A 16084-nucleotide genomic window follows, 5' to 3' on the forward strand; every position below is an offset into this window, starting at 1 on the left:
TTGAAGTCTAGGCCTGAGCTCTGTCTCTTAGCTTTTCCATTCAAGGGTCAGGCACTCTACCACTTGAACCACAGCTCTACTTCTGGCTTTTTGGTGGTTAATTGGAGATAGGAGTCTCATAGACTTTTCTACTCAGGCTGGCTTCAAACTGTGATCCTCCAATTTTAGCTTCCTGAGTAGCTAAGCTTATAGGGGTGAGCCACCAGTGCCCAACCACAGTAGCAATATTACAATGATTTCAGAGAGTATAGTCTATTTTATGACAAACAGAAGCCTATCACTGTGAATTTAGTTCTGTGGCTTCCGAGTTATAATATGTTTTCTTTCTATTTCAGAGTACTGTGCTGTATACCCCAGTCTCCTTAAGCACACTTGTAAATGATTAAGGAAGTAAAACTTAAAAACAGCAAAGCATAACCTGTAGGTGTGTTGATTTACGTGTTCCAAAAAATAAATGCAGAAATAGCACAGTTATAAGTGATAAACGAGAATTAGATTTTCCTAGGCCTCTGTGAAACTTCAGTCAAGAATTTCTTGTGGGTTTGGAAAGCAGTATGGAGGTTCCTCAAAAGACTCCACATAGAGCTCCCCTATGACCCAGCAATCCCACTTTTGGGCATTTACCCAAATGTTCACAAACAAGACCACACTAAAGCTACCAGCACGACTATGTTTATTGCAGCATTATTTACTATAGCTAAGATATGGAACCAACCCAGATGCCCCTCAGTAGATGAATGGATCAAGAAAATGTGGTATATATACACAGTGGAATTCTATGCCTCCATCAGAAAGAATGACATTGCCCCATTTGTTAGGAAATGGAAAGGCTTGGAAAAAATTGTATTAAGTGAAGTAAGCCAGGCCCAAAGAAACATAGGTCCCATGGTTTCCTTTATTTGCAATATCTAGTATATGTCTGAGTCAAGCAGAAAAGGTCAGATAAGTTGATGTTAGGGAAATGAACCCTAAGATATGTATTCAAATGTTTCTTTTTCTTTCATGCATTTGTTTCTAACACATTTATAAGATTATTTCTTTATTGCTTTGTATGTCCCTCCCCCACAGTATAACCCCTGCTTTCACTGTATTTGATGTCGGTATAATTTGTGGAGGGGAAAGGGAAAAACAAATCGTTTAAATAGGGATACAGGTGGACCTATTACAACAATGAGATGTACAAGTCGTTATGTCGAAAATGAACTTTACAACTTTGGGGGGGGGGAGGGCCGCGGGAAGGATTGGGTTGGGGGAGGATGGGAAGGGATGGGAAGGGATGGGAAGGGGAAACAAAGGAGGAGGCTACAATGCTTGAAAAGAAATGTACTCATTATCTTGCCCATGTAATTGTAACCTCTCTGTACAGTATTTTCACAATAAAAAAATAATAAAATTTAAAAAAAAGAAAATCTACTTGTAATTATATAACCATTTTGGAGAAAAGTAAGAGAAAATAAAGTTGCTCCATTGTTAAAAAAAAAAAAAAAAGAATTTCTTGTGGGAGGAATTCTTCATTCCCTCTTTGGAAAACAAAAAGCAGCTTTCTTTTTGAATCTTTTTTTTGGTCGGTTGTGGGCTTGAACTCTAGGCCCGAGCGCTGTCCCTGAGCTCTTCAACTCAAGGCTAGCACTCTACCACTTGAGCCACAGCGCCTTTTCTGTTTTAGTGGTGCCTCATGCATGCAAGGCAAGCACTCTACCCCTGAGCCACCATCCCAGCCCTCTTTTTGAATCTTTAAAAGAAGTTTTTAAAATTGTTATTATAAAGGTGATGTACAGAGGGTTACAGTTACTTAAGTTAGGTAATGAGTACATTTCTCTCTCTCTCTCTGTCTCTCTGTCTCTCTGTCTCTGTCTCTCTGTCTCTCTCTCTCTCTCTCTGTCTCTCTGTCTCTCTCTCTCTTTCCTTTGCCAGTCCTAGGACTTGGACTCAGGTCCTGGGCACTGTCCCTGAGCTTCTTTTGCTCAAGGCTAGCACCCTACCACTTGAACCACAGTGCCATGCTTGGCCTTTTCTGTTTATATAGTACTGAGAAATTGAACCCAGGGCTTCATGCATACTAAGCAAGCACTCTACCACTAAGCCACATTCCCAGCCCATGAGTACATTTCTTTTTTGGGGGGGGTCCGGTTGTGGGGCCTGAACTCTGGGCCTGGGCGCTGTCCCTCAGCTCTTCAGCTCAAGGCTAGCGCTCTACCACTTGAGCCACAGCGCCACTTCCGGCTTTTTTCTTTTTGCTTATGTGGTGCTGAGGAATCGAACCCAGGGCCTCATGCATGCAAGGCAAGCGCTCTAGCACTGAACCACCTTCCCAGCCCAATGAGTACATTTCTTTTTGGACAATGTCACCCCTTCCCTTGCTCTCTCCCAGTTTTTCCTCTCTTCCCTAATCCACAAGTTATACCATTTTTAACCTACTGTCGTGTAAATACCACTTCACCCTTTGTCCCTCCATTTCTGTGACCTCTCTTCCTCTCCCAAACAGGTAAACTAACAAAGACATAAATGAAAACAAAAACAACAACAAAGAAAAAACTTCTGGTTTCTATTTCTTGGAGTTCACTCCGATAAATATAATACTATATGATTGGTGCACATAGGCATTTTGTCTTTGTGTTCCTGTACTAAGAGTATCCTCCTTTGGTCACATTTTGTGTGAATACCTGGAGTCCTGTATCATTTATCATGTCCCACTATATTTTAGGTCTATCTTCCTTTTGTATCTTCTGTAACTGAAACTCTTCTTATGTCTTAATCTGTGTGCCATGGCCTCAGGCTAGACAATGAGGCATATGAGAGGCATATGCCATTGTTTCTCAACCTGTGCTCTCTAAAGCAACTATCTAAGTGTCATATATACAAGTATTTAAACATATGGATTTGTAGCTCATCTTCCAGACATATCGAAACAAAATTGGGACAAATTTCTCAGCTTTAAACCAATGATATTTTGAGACAGGGCTTAGCTGGGTTGCCCAAGCTGGGTTCAGATCCCAGGGCTAAGTGAGCCTCCTGCTTCACCCTCCTAAGTAACTAAGACTATAGCATGAGCCACTGTGCCACTGTGTGTGTGTGTGTGTGTGTGTGTGTGTTTGTGTGTGTGTGTGTGTGTGTGTGTGTGTGTGTGTGTGTGTGTGTGTGTGTGTGTGTGTGTGTGTAGGTTCTGGGCTTAAACCCAGGGTGTGCTCTAGCCACATTTCACTTCTGGATTTTTTCAAATGCTAGTTCATTGGAAGTAAGAGTCTCGTGGATTTTTCTACCTGGTGCTGGTTTTGAACCATGATCCTCAGATCTCAGTCTCCAGAGTAGCCAGGGTTACAGGTGTGAGCCACTGTTGTACTGCTCGTGTTTGGTCGGCTTCCTTGATCTGCCATCTAAAAGCAACAATTCCATTGCGGTGAATTGGGACGGTGAAGTACAGTGTTTTCAAAGTCGATTTTAGTGGTGTAGTGACCCCCCTTTTTCCTTTTTTTTTTTGATCTATCACTGAAAGGCCCATGTCTTAACAGTATTCCTGCAGAAACTTCGGTGTGGTCATGACTGGGGTGCCAAAAGTCTCTTGGCTTCCCTGCTTCACAGCTTCATTTCTCCAATTTGCTTCCTCAAATGTTATACCCAGGTTTCCTCAGGCTTGCTTTTATGTGTTTATGTCGATTAAACTGCAACCTTCAGCTCTCCTGATATCCTAGTCATGATAACAGGTTTTGGGATAGTTTACCTGCTAGTTTGTATTACTTCTTCTCAATGTAGTGATAAACACCAAATCTATCTTACTTTTCTCAGTCTCATAGTAAAAATTACACCAAATTTATCAGACTTTGCAATTATTTAGTGATCTTGTCTAAAAAAAAGTCTCCTTATATTTATCAACTTGGGTTTTCTTTTTGTCTAATTTTTTTTCCTTCCTTCGTCTTCGTCATTGTACTAGGGCTTGAACGTAGGCTCAAGCTTTCACTTAGCTTTTCCACTCAGTGGCTTTTTCACTTCTGGCTTTTTGGAAGTTAGAGATAAAAGTCTCGTGGATTTTCCTGCTCGAGCTGACTCTGAACCATGATCCTCAGATCTCAGCCTCCTGAGTAGCTAGGATTACAGGCACGAGCCACCGGCACCTGGCTTCCTGTTGAATTTTTAATGTTTATTCAACTCCAGACTTGTCAGCATTCTTGAAGTAAAATTAAAATGAGCTTGTCATTGTATGGAGATAGATGAAATTATCACCATCCTCACCCTATCATCTTAAAAAGAAATTTTCCCCCCACACTGTTGGGAATTGAAGTTGGGTCTTTGCACTTGCTAGGCAAGTGTTCTACACCTTGAGCCACAACTCTGACCCTTTTTTGTCTTGGTTATTTTCAAGGTAGAGACTTGCTTTATATCTGGGTCAGCCTCAGCTGTTGTCCTTTTACTCATGCAGGGATGACAAGCATGTCCTACAGAACTCAGCCATTGGTTGAGATGGAGTTCTCTGAACATTTTTGCCTGAGCTGGCCTCAGAGCAGCATTCTATAATCTTCACTTCCTGAGAAGCATCTCCCCTCTGCGTTTACAAGATCATAGCTCCCTCAGCGCATGCTTTCTTACATTCTGCCATCGGATTTGGCCCAAACATCTCTTGCTCTTTATTTTTCAAATTATTGGAGATAAGTCTCATGGACTTTTCTCCTTTAGCTGACTTCAAACTTCAATCCTCAGATCTCTAGGCCTTCGGAGTAGCTAGAATATGCAGGGCACCCAACATTCTTTGCTCCTTTTTTTTTTTTTTTTTTTTTTTTAAAAAAGCATTCCTTTCTGTGTCATGCCCCACTCTTACCCATCTGAAAAGAAAACCCTAAAGCAAAAACAAACACTACCAACAATAAATAAATAAAAATAAAGCGTTCTTTGCTGTATAGTAAAATTACCCTCTGCAAAAAGCCTGTCCTTTCTCAATGCCCACCCTCTGGGTGCTAAATACATGGAAAATAAAAGTGTCCTGCATTTTGGCAACAAAGGAAGAAACACTTTTTTTTTTTTTTTTTTTTTGGCCAGTCATGGGGCCTGACCTCTGGGCCTGCGCGCTGTCCCTCAGCTCTTCAGCTCAAGGCTACCGCTCTACCACTTGAGCCATAGTGCCACTTCCAGCTTTTTCTGCTTATGTGGTGCTGAGGAATCGAACCCAGGGCCTCATGCATGCAAGGCAAGCACTCTACCATTGAGCCATCTTCCCAGCCCCAGAAACACTTTTTAATACATCTTAATCACTAAGATATTGTTTCACTCCAATTGAGCTCAGATTTCCTGATTTCCTAACTATTCCACCTATACCATTTTTAGATAAACTTCTGGAGGAAAGAAGAAATGTTGAATCTCTCATCTGTTGGTTAGCTAGTCTTCTTGACTAGCACAGCCACACAGTGGTGCTTGGTAGGGCAAATGTCATGGTATGGGAGTGGGGGTGAGGATGGAGGGTTGGGGTGTTAAAGCAAGCTGGAGGAGTGGTTTTGTGTTCTGGTTATTGATAGGATCATTTTCCTACATGGAAATTGTTCAGAAGAGTGGGAATACTTAAGGGATGTTCTCTGTGGCAAGCCATACGCCATGAGACAGCACAAGGAGCTGAAGAGAAAAACATTCCCAAGACCTTGGTGACTGTGTATTGGTCATGGTTTTTTTCTATGAAATTGACTAGAGCTTTTGACACTGCTCTGGATTGGCCCCATGGCCATTTCCCGTCCTCCTGTAGCCCCGTCTAGTCTTAAAGTCCTGATCCTCCTGCCTCACCTTTATGAGTGCTGGGATTCAAGGCATGGGCCACCACACCAGAGTTTTTGTGGGGTTTTTGTTTGTTTCTTCTTATTTTGTCATTTTTTTTTACAAAAATCAAAAGGTCTTTAACCATTGTCCTGAGCGAATTACATTTTCCTTTTGGGAAGTTTACATCTTTTCTTTTTGGTTGTTTTTTGTCGTCGTGGGGCCTGAACTCTGGGTCTGGGTGCTGTCCCTCATCTCTTCATCTCAAGGCTAGTGCTCTACCACTTCAGCCACAGTGCCACTTCTGGCTTTTTCTGCTTATGTGGGGCTGAGGAATCAAACCCAGGGCCTCATGCATGCGAGGCAAGTGTTCTACCACTGAGCCACCTTCCCAGCCCTACATCTTTTCTTTGATCACTTAATGTTACCTTCCTGAAGTCTGGGAATGGCACTCAGCTAGGGTTTATCTTCTCTCCTGACTCCCAGGTCACCATTGGGCTTTTCCAGCAATCTTGATATCACTTCTATGCCATCAGCTGTTTCCTCATTTCCAGAAGTAGGTCAGGGTAAGAAATCCCCCTCTTTACTTCTTTAATCTCCTCCTTCTGCTCCTCCTCCTCCTTTTGCTCCTCCTCCTCCTTCTGCTCCTCCTCCTTTTTCTCTTCCTCCTCTTCTTCCTTCTTCTCTTCTTTCTCCTCCTCCCTCTCTTTTTGTGCTGGCACTAGAACTTGAACTCAAGGCCATACACTCTGGCTTAGCTTTTCCACTCAAAGCTAGTATTCTATCACTTGAGGTATACCTCCACTTCTAGCTTTTGGCTAGCTGGTTAACTGGGGATAAGAGTCTCTTGGATTTATCAATCCAGCTGGTTTTATACCAGGATCTTCAAATCTTTTCCTTCTGTGTAGGTAAGATTATAGGTGTGAGCAACCACAGGCTGGTTCAACCTTCTTGTTCAATCTTCTTAACAAAGCTTTCTTTCTTTTTTTCTTCCCTCCTTTTCTTTTTCCTTCCCTCCCTCCCTTTCTCCCTCCCTCCCTCCCTCCCTCTCTTCCTTCCTTCCTTCCTTCCTTCCTTCCTTCCTTTCTTCCTCTTTCTCTCCCTCCCCTCCTCCTTTCTTTCTTTTTTTTTTGGTCGGCTGTGGGGCTTGAACTCTGGGCTTGGGCGCTGTCCCTGTGCTCTTCAGTTCAAGGTGAGCACTCTACTGCTTGAGCCACAGCGCCATTTTCGGTTTTCTAGTGGCTTATTGGAGATAAGAGTCTCACGGACTTTCCTGCCCAGGCTGGCTTTGAACCATGATCCTCAGATCTCAGCCTCCTGAGTAGCTAGAGGTACAGGTGGCTAGTAGCTACAGGTGTGAGCCACTGGCACCCAGTGTCTGTCTGTCTGCCTGCCTGCCTTCCTTCCTTCCTTCCTTCCTTCCTTCCTTCCTTCCTTCCTTCCTTCCTTCCTTTCCTTCCTTCCTTCCTTCCTTCCTTCCTTCCTTCCTTCCTTCCTTCCTTCCTTCTTTCCTTCCTTCCTTCCTTCCTTCTTTCTTTCTTCCTTCCTTCCTTCCTTTCTTCCTTCCTTTCTTTCTTTCTTTCTTTCTTTCTTTCTTTCTTTCTTTCTTTCTTTCTTTCTTTCTTTCTTTCTTTCTTTCTTTCTCTCTCTCTCTCTCTCTCTTCCTTCCTTCCTTCCTTCCTTCCTTCCTTCCTTCCTTTCTTTCTTACTTCCTTCCTTCCTTCCTTTCTTTCATGGTGCTTTGCATATGCTAGTCAGTTGTCCTACTGTTGCGTTACACCTCAACCCAACTGTTAGAAACTCTTGATAGGTCAAAGAAATGAAATTCTCTCATCACCATACCATATCTTATAAGATGCTGAGGGCACCCACAGACCATGAGAGTCAGCACAACATGGGCTCAAAAGCTGCAGCTTTCTAATTGTGAAGTTTTATTTTATTTTCTCTTCTTTCTTTCTTTCTTTCTTTCTTTCTTTCTTTCTTTCTTTCTTTCTTTCTTTCTTTCTTTCTTCCTTTCTCTTTCTCCCTCCTTCCTTCCTTCCTTTCTTCTTCTTTCATTCATTCTTTTTTCCTTCCTTTTTCCTTCTTCCTTTCTTTGTGGGTACTCTCCCTTAGCTTCTTTTTTCAAGGCAGGCACTTTACCATTTGAGCCACAGCTCCATTTTTGGCTTTTTTTGATGGTTAATTGGAGATAAGAGTCTTATAGAGCCTCCTGCCTGGTGTGGCTTCAAACCACAATCCTTGGATTTCAGCCTTCTGAGTAGCTAGGATGACAGGTATGAGCCACCAGATCCCGGCTCCAGTTGTGTGTTTGAATTCTCAGACCAACTAGGACTCTACTCTTGCCTTCTTTTTCCATATTCAGTCCAGTACTTGTAATTTTGTTTTTCCTGTGCCTGCCTCCTTCCCCATTTTCTCTATCTTAGACAACACATATCTTGTCATATTTCTGAAACCTCAAATCTGAACTTTTACTTCTCCTGTGGTAGGACTTCCTATACTCTACTTATAACTACTTTTTTTTTTGAGACAGGCTCTTGCTGTGTAGCAGGCTGACTGTGAAATCTTGACTGACTCAATGCCAAGATTATAGGTGTGTACCACACGTTCAGTTCCCATAACTGCTTCTTTACTTATCTGCATTTACCACCAGGCTGTAAATTCTGCAAGAACAGAAGCCCATTTTTTAAACTTGCAGTCGGTTCTCAATTATAGTTATTTGTTTTTTTGTGTGTGTGTGTGTGTGTAGTTTTTTTTTTTTCCAATCCTGGAGCTTGAACTCTGGGCCCCAATGCACTCCCTTAGATTTTGTGCTCAAGGCTAGCTAGAGTTCTACCACTTGAACCACAGCTTCACTTCTGGCTTTTTGTGGTTAATTGGAGATATTGTTATCCATTGAGCCAGTCACCTGTAACATTTGCAGCTGGCTTTAAGCCTGGCTTTTCTTTCTCTGTGGATTTTTCCTTTAATTTTCATCTAAAACCAACTTATGTGAGGGATGTAACTCAAGCCCTTGTTCTGTGAAATTTGCTCAACTTTTCTCACCTACTTTCTCCTGGGCCTTCCTCCATCATCTACATATTCTCAGTATTTTAACTGTTCTTCTCCTGTAGGTTTTTTTCTCTGTAAATATATTTTTTTCTAGTCATGAGGCTTGAACTCAGGGTCTGGACACTGTCCCTGAGCTTCTTTTGCTCAAGGTCACACTCTACCACTTGAGTCACAGCACCACTTCCAGCCTTTTCTACTTATGTGGTACTGAGGAATTGAACCCAGAGGTTCATGCATGCTAAGCAAGCACTCTACCACTAAGCCACATTCCTAGCCCCTCTGTAAATATTTTTAAATTATTGTTATGAAGATAATGTACAGAAGGGTTGTAGTTACATAAGTCAAGTAGCAAGTTCATTTCATTTGGGACAATGTTACTCCTTCCCTTACTTCTCCCAGTTTTATCCTCCACCCAGAAGTTATATAGTTTGTTTTCAACAGAGTGTCTAGTGAGCACCATTGCTGCATTTGTTCATCCTTTGTCCCTCCATTTCTGTGCCCTCTCTTAACTTCCCAAAGACAGATAAACCAACAAGAAAAAAAAGTTAAGGAAACAAAAACAGCAACAAAGCAAAAAAAAAAAAAACCCTCTTGTTTCCATTTCCTGGAGTTCACTTCAGTAAATATTATTTTATATGATCTGAGGCACATAGGCATTGTGCCATTGAGTTCCTCCCCTAAGAACTTTTGTAGGGGTTTTTTGCACACTTGAACTATGATGTTTCTGAGGATAGGAGCTGGAATAGTTGGGATCAATTTTAAATTTCCCCCAAATATCCATTTGTTTAAAGTTTCTTACTCAGAGTGGTGCTGGGAAGAAGCAGAACTCTAAGAGGTAGGGCCATGTATATATGTATATGTCTTGGGGGGGGGGACTGGGTCTTGAATTCAGGGCCTGGGCAATGTCCTTTAACTTTTTTACTCAACTGGCATTCTATCACTTGAGCCACATCTCCACTTCCAGGCTTTTGCTGGTTAATTGGAGCTTAGAGTGGCAAAGACATTTCTTCCCTGGCTGGTTTCAAACCATGATTCTTAGATCTGAGCCCTCCAAGTAGCTAGGATTACAGGTGTGAGCCACCAGTCCCAGAAGAGATGGTCTGAAAAGGTAGACTCCAAATTTGCATTGCTACCAAGTTCTCAGAGGATATGAATGCTGATATTAAGGCCGCCTGCTCATGGACCACATTTGAGCAGCAAAGGTGTCAAATACTGATGCCTCCTTGTTCCATGAAGGCTGGCAAGTGGAGCTAGCCTCATGGAAAACCCTTCTCATGAGCATTCTTTGTAAGAATCGGTAGCACATTTGTAAGAATCAAGCTGAGTCCATCTTTAATTCTTTTTCAAACAGCGTATCTAAGTTTTGCAATCACAAGCATCAGCCAGGAGAATACATATTCCATGCAGAAAATGATGATGCACAGTTTACCAAGATGTTCACACTGAATATAAGAAGTAAGTTAAATTGTCAATAATTTCTCTCTCCCCCCTCTCTTTTTCTCTCTCTTCCCCCACCCCCATCTCTTGGTGCCAGTCCTGGGGCTGGAACTTAGGGCCTGGGAGCTGTCCTTGAGCTTTTTTTTTTTTTTTTGATCCGGTCGTGGGGACTGAACTCTGGGCCTGGGCGCTGTCCCTCAGCTCTTCAGCTCAAGGCTAGCGCTCTACCACTTGAGCCACAGTGCCACTTCCAGCTTTTTTTTTTTTTTTCTGTGTATGTGGTGCTGAGGAATCGAACGCAGGGCCTCATGTATACAAGGCAAGCGCTCTACCACTGAGCCACCTTCCCAGCCCGATGTCCCTGAGCTTTTTAGTTCAAGGTTAGAACTCTACCACTTGAGCCACAGCTCCACTTCCAGCTTTTTGGTGGTTTATTGGAGATGAGACTCACAGATTTTCCTGCTCAGACCAAAAAAAAAAAAGTTATGTGGCAGATGGTAAGGTGAGAGGACCTCTCAGGAGCACACAGCTTTTCCTGAAGCAATGTAAGAAAGACCAACATTACCTGAACTTATTTGGCATTTTGTTTCTGTTGTTGTTTGTTTTTAGGGAAGCCTCAAGTGCTAGCAGAAGCATCAGCGAGTCAGGCGTCTTGCTCCTCGGATGGATACCCCTTACCCTCGTGGACTTGGAAAAAGTGTTCAGACAAGTCTCCCAAGTAATCAGACTCTGACATTTCTTGTAATGGAAGGGCATAAGGCGCTTTGACCTATTGCTTCTTCCTCATCAATACAGATTGAGGAAAAAAAAAAGAATGCTTACCAAACTTACTTCCTGAATCAGATGTAATTAATTACCTATGGCCACCAGTTGTTCCCTAGACCTTACCCCAGATGAATGTTGTTTGGATCCTCACTAAAGCTTAGAGACCTAATTTTCCATCTAACCACAGTCCTGCCTATCTGATTTTGCCATTTCTTTTTAGTTGCACAGAAGAAATTACTGAAGGAGTTTGGAATAAAAAGGCTCACAGAAAAGTGTTTGGACAGTGGATAACAAGTAGTACACTAAATATGAGTGAGGCTGTAAAGGGGTTTTTGGTCAAGTGCTGTGCATATAACTCAGTGGGCACGTCTTGTGAAACAATTCATTTAAACTCACCAGGTATGCCGCAAATTCTTCCTTCCCTTCTTTCCCTTCTTCCTTCCTTCCTTCTCTCCTTCCCTCCCTGTTTCCTTCCCTTCCTTTCTTCCTTTCCTCCCTCCCTTCCTCCTTTCTTTTCCTTCATTCCTTCTTTCTTTTTTCTTTCTCCCTTCCTTTCCCTTCCTTTCCCTTTCCCTCCCTTCCTCCCTCCCTTCCTCCCCCCTTCCTTCCTTCTTTCCTTCTTTCCTCCCTTCCTTCCTTCCTCCCTCCCTCCCTCCCTCCCTCCCTCCCTTCCTTCCTTCCTTCCTTCCTTCCTTCCTTCCTTCCTTCCTTCCTTCCTTCCTTCCTTCCTTCCTTCCTTCCTTCCTTCTCTTTCTCTTTCTTTTCTTGTGCTGGTACTGGGGCTTGAACTCAGTACCCAAGTACTGTCCCTCACCTTTTTTCACTCAAGTCTAGTGTTCTATCACTTGAGCCACACTTCTACTTCCAGTTTTTTGCTGCCCAGGCTGGCTTCAAACCTTGATCCTTAGATCTGTCTCTTGAGTAGCTAAAATTACAGGTGTGAGCCATCATGACCTTGGTAACAATTTCTATTGTACTACTCTCCACTAGTAGTTCCTCACTCAGATTTAGTCCCTGTCCTTGCCTTATACTGGGGGAATTTTTACAAGGAAGTATAGGATCAGAATATGAGAATAGAGGGCTTTTTTGAGTCAGGTGAGAATTCCCCTGATGGATCCTGTACAGTTTTGCATTTAGGGATGAGTTCTATTTACTGTTATTCTCAAGTTACACTTCTGGTATGATAAAAGTCCACTGTAAGAACCAACTCAGATGAGGCAGATTTAGTCATTTGGCCTTTCTATTATTTCCCCATTTCTTAATCTCCTTGTTTACCTTTAGCTTCCTGTTTTATAGTTTGACTTTGCTTTGTAGAACCCTCCTAAATTATATTGCATTGAAACAAAGCCATCTACATTAATAGTTCAAATTTACTAGAACCAAAAATCTAAGCTCTTGCCAGATATTGGTTGTCCACACCTGGAATCCTAGCAATTCAGGAGGCTGAAATCTGAGGATCACAGTTCGAAGCCAACCTGGGCAGAAAATTCCTTGAGATTCTTTTCTCCAATTAATGAGCAAAAGGCTGGAAGAGAGAGGTATGACTCAAGTGGTAGCCTTGAGTGCAAAAGCCAAGCCACAGTATGAGGTCCTGAGTTCAAATGCTAGTACAAGCACAAAAACAAAACAACAAAAAACAAAAGAAAAGAAAAAATTAAGTATTCCATGTTCATAGAAGGAACATTATGATTTCTGAACATCAGGTATTTTAAGGAGTCTGATTTGGGCTTAAAGGACAGGTTCGAATGGGTATCATTCTAATAACTCTGGTAAATAATTTTTTCTTTTAAATGCATTCAGAGTTGTTTCAGATTTTCTGGAAGAGAACTTATCCCTTAGAAAAAGGTTGTCTGATTTCCTGTGGGGAGCTGATTAACATAGGGCTGGCAAAGACTGAGCATAGTGGTCACTCAAACAGGAAGTGAGAGATTCTAACGAATAGTGTGCTATGTCTAATTTTGCGCAAGAATTCTGTCTCATTACCTCATTACCTAGTGATGCTCTCTTCTTACAGGCCCTTTCGTCCAAGACAATATCTCCTTCTATGCAACAATTGGCCTTTGTCTTCCTTTCATTATTGTTTTAATCATGCTGATTTGTCACAAGTACAAAAAGGTAAAAGTAAGAGCCAACGTGCATGACTGTTTGGGTGATCTGCAGAACTGCCTGGCCACACACTGATGCATTATTTCATCTCTGAAGCAATTTAGGTATGAAAGCCAGCTGCAAATGGTACAGGTGACCGGCTCATTGGATAACGAGTACTTCTACATTGATTTCCGAGAATATGAATACGATCTCAAATGGGAGTTCCCAAGAGAAAATTTAGAGTTTGGTAAGTGCTGAATGTTCCTACGGCATTGCTTCTTCATTGGAAAACCATTCTGACGCACCTCCTTCTCGTTTATCTTTGCAGGAAAGGTTTTGGGCTCAGGGGCTTTTGGAAAAGTGATGAATGCAACAGCCTATGGAATTAGTAAAACAGGAGTCTCAATCCAGGTGGCCGTGAAAATGCTGAAAGGTACAGTACATGCTGCGGAGTAGCATCAACAACAATGCACAATAATGAAAAATAGCTTCCTGCTTGTCTCTTTTCCATACTTCTCTCCTTCCTGTTTTTATTTTTTGTTTGTTTGTTTGCTTTTCCTGCTGGTACTAGAGCTTGAACCTGGATGTTGTTGCTGAGCTTTGGTGCTCAAGGCTAGCTAGCACCCAACCACTTAAGCCACAGCACCACTTTTTGATGGTTAATTGGAGATAAGAGTTTCACTTTCCTGCCTGGACTGGCATCAAACTGTGATCTTCAGATCTCAGCCTCCTGAGTAGCTAGGATTAAAAGTGTGAGCCACAGGCACTTGGCTGTGCCAGTCTCTTTTCCATCACTTCTCTCCTTCCTGGTGTGTGTGTGTGTGTGTGTGTGTGTGTGTGTGTGTGTGTGTGTGTGTGTGTGTGTGCTGGAAACTCAGAACCTAGACGTTGCCTGTTAGCTTTTCCACCCAAAGCTGGTTCTCTACCACTTGAGCCACACCTCTACTTCTATCTTTTTTTGCTGGCTAATTGGAGATACAAATCTTATGGACTTCCCTACCAAGGTTGCCTTCGGACTGCAGTCCTCAAATCTCAGCCTCCCGAGTAGCTAAGATTACAGGTGTGAGCCACAAGTGCCTAGATACAAAAGTCTGTCTCATGAGCTCATCCAAACTGGGCTTTCCCGCTCTCAGCTTCCATCACAGCTCCTTCTGCATGGCGATCGGGAAGGGATGGTGAGATGCCACAGGCCACGGATCTAGGTGAACCTTTGACCCTACAATCATTCCAACTCCTCAAAAGCTCTTCCAATCAGGTGTCCTGCCTGTTGTTTTCTGGATCCATCCTCCTCTCTCCGTTTCCATCTCCCGTTCCATTGCAGTAGCCTTCAAAACATCTGATCTGTATCCCCAACCTCTTGTGGGGGCATTCTATGCTGCAGTCCAAGTGACAGTCATGAAATGCAAAAGAATTTTCATCTGCCTCCTTAACATTTCCAGTGGCTTTCAATTGCTCTCACAATGGTTCACACAACCTGGAGTAATTTGGGCACTGTGAAACCTTTCTTCCTCTTGTTCTCGCACACCAGCATGCTGACCTTATTTCAGTTCCTCAGAACACCATGGTCCTCCCACTCCAGCATCTTTGCACTGGTGGATCCTTCCACCTGCTCTTCCCCTTTCACTTAGGTACCTCCCACTCTTTTATTAGACCTCAGCTTAAGGGAAACTTCCTCAGGAAAGCCTTCTCACACCACCAACAAGCTCACTCTCTCAGCAGCAGAGTACGTGCAGTAGAGCATGAAGCCCTGGGTTCCATCCCCAGCACCAAACATAAATGGAAAAAATCTCCGGCAGTATGTGACCTAAATCTCTGTAGACTTTTCCCACAAAATTGATCATAATTATAACATACTTGTTCATCTTCCTTTCATTCTTTTTTCTCTCTGTGTGTGTGTGTGTGTGTGTGTGTGTGTGTGTGTGTGTGTGTGTGTGTGTGTGTGTGTGTGTGTGTGTGTGTTTCTGATACTGGGACTTGAATTCAGAGTCTGAGTGATGTTTCTTAGCATTTTCACTAAAGGCTGGTATTCTACCCTTTGAGCCACACACATTCACTCCCTTGTTTGTGGTGGTGAATTGGAGATCAGAGTCTCATGGACTTTCCTTCCTGGGCTGGCTTTGAACCACAATCCCCAGATTTCAGCCTCGATGTCCAGACTCACTTAGGATTATAGGCATGAGCCATGAGTACTCATCCTGGGGCTTGACCTCAGGGCCTGGGATCTGTCCCTGAACTTTTATGACTGAGGCTGGCACTCTACCACTTGAACCACAGCTCCATTTCCCACTTTTTGTTGTTTAATTGGAGATAAGAATCTCACAGGGAAGGTGGGGGAGCTGGGAAGGTGGCTCAGTGCAGAGTGCTTGTCTCGCATGCATGAAGCCCTGGGTTCGAGTCCTCAGCATCACATAAACAGAAAAAGCTGGAAGTGGCACTGTAACTCAAATGGTAGAGTGCTAGCCTTGAGCTGGAGAGCTGAGGGGCAGCACCCAGGCCCAGAGTTCAAACCCCACGACTAACAAAAAAAAAAAAAATCCTACCCATGCTGGATTTGAACCATAATTCTCAGATTTTAGCCTCCTGAGTAGTTAGGATTACTGGCACCGGGATGAGTTTGACAATTTTTTTAATTTTTTATTTTTTTGTCGGTCATGGGGCTTGAACTCTGGGCTTGGGCACTATCCCTGCGCTCTTCAGCTCAAGGTAAGTACTCTACCGCTTAAGCCACCACGCCACTTCTGGTTTTCTAATGGTTTGTTGGAGATAAGAGTCTCATGGCCTTTCTTACCCAGGCTGGCTTTGAACTGTGATCCTTAGATCTCAGCCTCCTGAGTAGCTAGGATTATAGGCGTGAGCCACCGGTACCTGGCTAATTTGGCAATTTTTTTTTTTTTTTTGGTCTTGTCGTGGGGTCTGAACTCTGGGCCTGGGCGCTGTCCCTCAGCTCAAGGCTAGCACTCTACCACTTGAGCCATAGCACCACTTCTGGCTTTTTTTTTTTTTTTTGCTTTTA

The 16084-nt window shown here is 42.9% G+C and overlaps 1 protein-coding gene across 1 annotated transcript in view; it reads left to right on the forward strand.

Annotated features, from left to right (window-relative positions):
• Positions 1-16084, forward strand: part of Flt3 (fms related receptor tyrosine kinase 3) — an 84657-nt gene that overhangs the window by 44030 nt on the left and 24543 nt on the right. Inside the window, exons 10-15 of the mRNA XM_070001973.1 lie at positions 10133-10236; positions 10828-10936; positions 11204-11382; positions 12998-13098; positions 13186-13318; positions 13400-13504. Coding sequence (XP_069858074.1) covers positions 10133-10236; positions 10828-10936; positions 11204-11382; positions 12998-13098; positions 13186-13318; positions 13400-13504 — 731 coding nt within the window. The remainder of the gene's footprint in view (positions 1-10132; positions 10237-10827; positions 10937-11203; positions 11383-12997; positions 13099-13185; positions 13319-13399; positions 13505-16084) is intronic.

The sequence above is a fragment of the Dipodomys merriami genome, unplaced genomic scaffold, assembly GCF_024711535.1.
Source record: "Dipodomys merriami isolate MVZ:Mamm:240054 unplaced genomic scaffold, mDipMer1.0.p SCAF_6, whole genome shotgun sequence".
Taxonomy (NCBI): Eukaryota; Metazoa; Chordata; class Mammalia; order Rodentia; family Heteromyidae; genus Dipodomys; species Dipodomys merriami.